Consider the following 2,791-nt stretch of genomic DNA (forward strand, 5'->3'; position numbering starts at 1 on the left):
CGTAATTGATGGAACCATGAATTCTGCCAGAAAATCCTGAAGGAGAATGTCCAACCATCAGTTGACGACCTGAAACTTAAGCGCAATCGGGTTATCAAGCAAGATAGTAATCCAAAACACACCAGCTAAGCTAAGGGTGGCACAACCAGTTAATACATTAATACAGTGCCATGTAGATAGATATATGTAATAGATATATTTATATATAGTCTAGGGAAATAGGGGTGGTTTTACTTAAAAGGTGACAATATGTAGATGATTGTGTTATGTTAGGTATAAAAACTTTCTTGTGTGTGTGTCTTTTTTTTAGTCAGCTCCTACGACGAGGAGTTTTCCTCTTAAACATAGCCAGACTAATAAAAGATATGTTTTCTTTTGCTGTCTTTATATCTGAGGTCTTTTCTGTCTCTCCACAGAATGCAAAGATGTAAACAAAGTGGCTTATTGCCCGCTGGTACTGAAGTTCAAGTTCTGCAGTCGAGCGTACTTCAGACAGATGTGCTGCAAGACTTGCCAGGGGCACTGACCCTTTGAATACAAGAGCGAGACAAGAAGATGGTCATAAAGGCAAGAAAGATGGAGGGATACAGTGCTTAAGAGGGTGAGAAGAAAACAGCAGACTGGAAAATGCATCCCGACTCTGAACCAGTGGAAGAATGAAAAAGTTGTCAATGTTGAAGACGGGAGAAAAGCGAGGATTTCCCTGTTTATCATACCCCATACTCCTGCCCTCTGTCGTAGTGGAATCTAAACCACTGCTCAGCCAATAATGCTGACACAAACATTATTTTTTTGTTTTTTACATTTTCACTTCTGTGAAGTGGAACTCGGAAGACTAACTGTTGGTGATGTTATCTTTTATTATAATAATAATTATTAATATCATTGTTAGTCTTCCTCAGTGTTTGTTTTTTTTACGAATCCAAAGTGCTGGACACATCGCTCGCAGAGGATGTACCCCGGAGATTAGAAGAGGGGGATGGGAGACTCCTGTCTTTGGGATGACTGTGATGGTGCTATTGGCAGAGCAGACTTCTGGCTTCGGTGCACTTTTTTCATGTAAATACCAATTTACTGCTCAAATGCAACAGAGAATCCCTGTTGGTGTACTGTATATTTATTGTACAATCCAAAACAGAGCTGATATATTGTCTTCTGATCATCTTTTCGCCAGATAGTAGCCTATTGTTATGGAAGGGAATGTAATGTGATTGAATTCATATTCAGTTTCTTTTTTGCTTGAGTGAAAATATTACATACTGTAACATATGTTAAACCCTTGTATACTGTAAGGATTTGTATATTATATACATATGTTAATCCAGGGCCAAAAAATACACCGTGGTTATTGGAGATTTTTAAATCTTTTTTTTTTCCCCAGTTGGGTGCCTTAGTTCTTAACAGTCAGGTAAAAGTTCACCCAAAATCACCAAAGTCATCTTTTCAAATGGTGCCTACGCCACATGAAAAATTAGTGACCAGACCTTTGCTAGCATCTTACTCAGTTTAGTATTAAAGGATTTATAGGTTTTGTTCATCTGAGTCAAAGTGCAGTCACCATTACATACTCTCTTTAAGGATCTTTTTGAGGTAAACTAATAGACCCGCAGTTTGCAAAATGGCCTTCTTACCAATGATTACATGAAAAGATTGATATATGAGGTCTGGGCAAGACGATCGTTAGCTCAGGCCTCAGTCACAGTTTAATACTGGCAACACAAATAGGGTGATCCTCAGCAAACGTCCCTGTGATTGCTTTAGTTATTAGCAGATTGCCACCTTGGTCACCTGTAGTTTGCATGAAAGATGCCAACTTATCTGCAGACATTTATTTCTTGAGCTTTAATGACATTTTAATTAATTATTTGCTTTTAAAGAATAAGTTGTGTCTTACTGCTGCAACCTACATATTTTGGAATGTGTAACTTTTACTTTGAAAGCATATGTTTAGGTTACACTTACCATTTCACTACTGCTTGGTAAGTCCGCTTCTTCCATGCAAAAAACAGCTGAAAATGGAAATCTGTCAGTGTCCAAAGCAATTTCAGAGAATTTTTCTGTCCAGCACCCTTGCAGCGACCAATTTATGCTAGTGACTGCCAGCAACCTCCAGCAATCAGTTGCCAAACAGTTGTAAAATACACATGGGGGTTGGCAGGAGGTCATTAACTGGTCTGCACACTAGTGTGCACAGCTGTTTGACTAAGACCTTAGGAAAAGTGGAGGGAAAATTCTGACTAGCTAGGGTGACATGAATCAACCTATTAGCACATCTAAAGCTCACCAATTTACAATTAACATTTAATGTAAAAAAAAAAAAAGGATGATTAAAAGTCACCATTTAAATGTAAATTAGGACATAAATCAGTAAGTGTTTATAATGTTGCTTTTGTCTTTAGTACAAAACCAGCTCCATATAAATGTCGTATGAAGACCAGTTCAGCAACAGTTTGCAACAGCTGATATGTCTGTTTAATTTAGCTCTGTGATCTTTAAATAAGCAGTACTGTATCTGCTTGAAGCCACCAATGCAAGCAAAGACTTAATTTGAAGATTTGGTTGTCAATATTGTTGAACACTTCTGGCTTTATGGGAGGTTAATCACAGGCTGCCTGACTTGTGAAGCTGATGCTTTAAGGGGGACTAATGAACTAAATGTAGCCTACCCATTCATTCTCATCAAAGATGCCCACTGGCACATAATAAAACCAACTAGGCATTTTGGAGCTGGTCATGTACATCAGAAACTGAAACTGAAAAACACACTTTTAAAAATTGTTCTAATGAACCC

At 38.0% G+C, this 2,791-nt stretch overlaps 1 protein-coding gene across 1 annotated transcript in view; it reads left to right on the forward strand.

The window, feature by feature from the left end:
* adamts6 (ADAM metallopeptidase with thrombospondin type 1 motif, 6) overlaps positions 1-899 on the forward strand; it is a 74,604-nt gene extending 73,705 nt beyond the window's left edge. The window contains exon 23 of the mRNA XM_013909050.1: positions 417-899. Within this exon, the coding sequence (XP_013764504.1) occupies positions 417-526 (110 nt within the window). The 3' untranslated portion in view covers positions 527-899. The remainder of the gene's footprint in view (positions 1-416) is intronic.
* The last annotated feature ends 1,892 nt before the right edge of the window (positions 900-2,791 follow it).

This window comes from Pundamilia nyererei, unplaced genomic scaffold, assembly GCF_000239375.1.
Source record: "Pundamilia nyererei isolate P.nyererei 1_Seehausen unplaced genomic scaffold, PunNye1.0 scaffold00002, whole genome shotgun sequence".
Lineage (NCBI taxonomy): Eukaryota > Metazoa > Chordata > Actinopteri > Cichliformes > Cichlidae > Pundamilia > Pundamilia nyererei.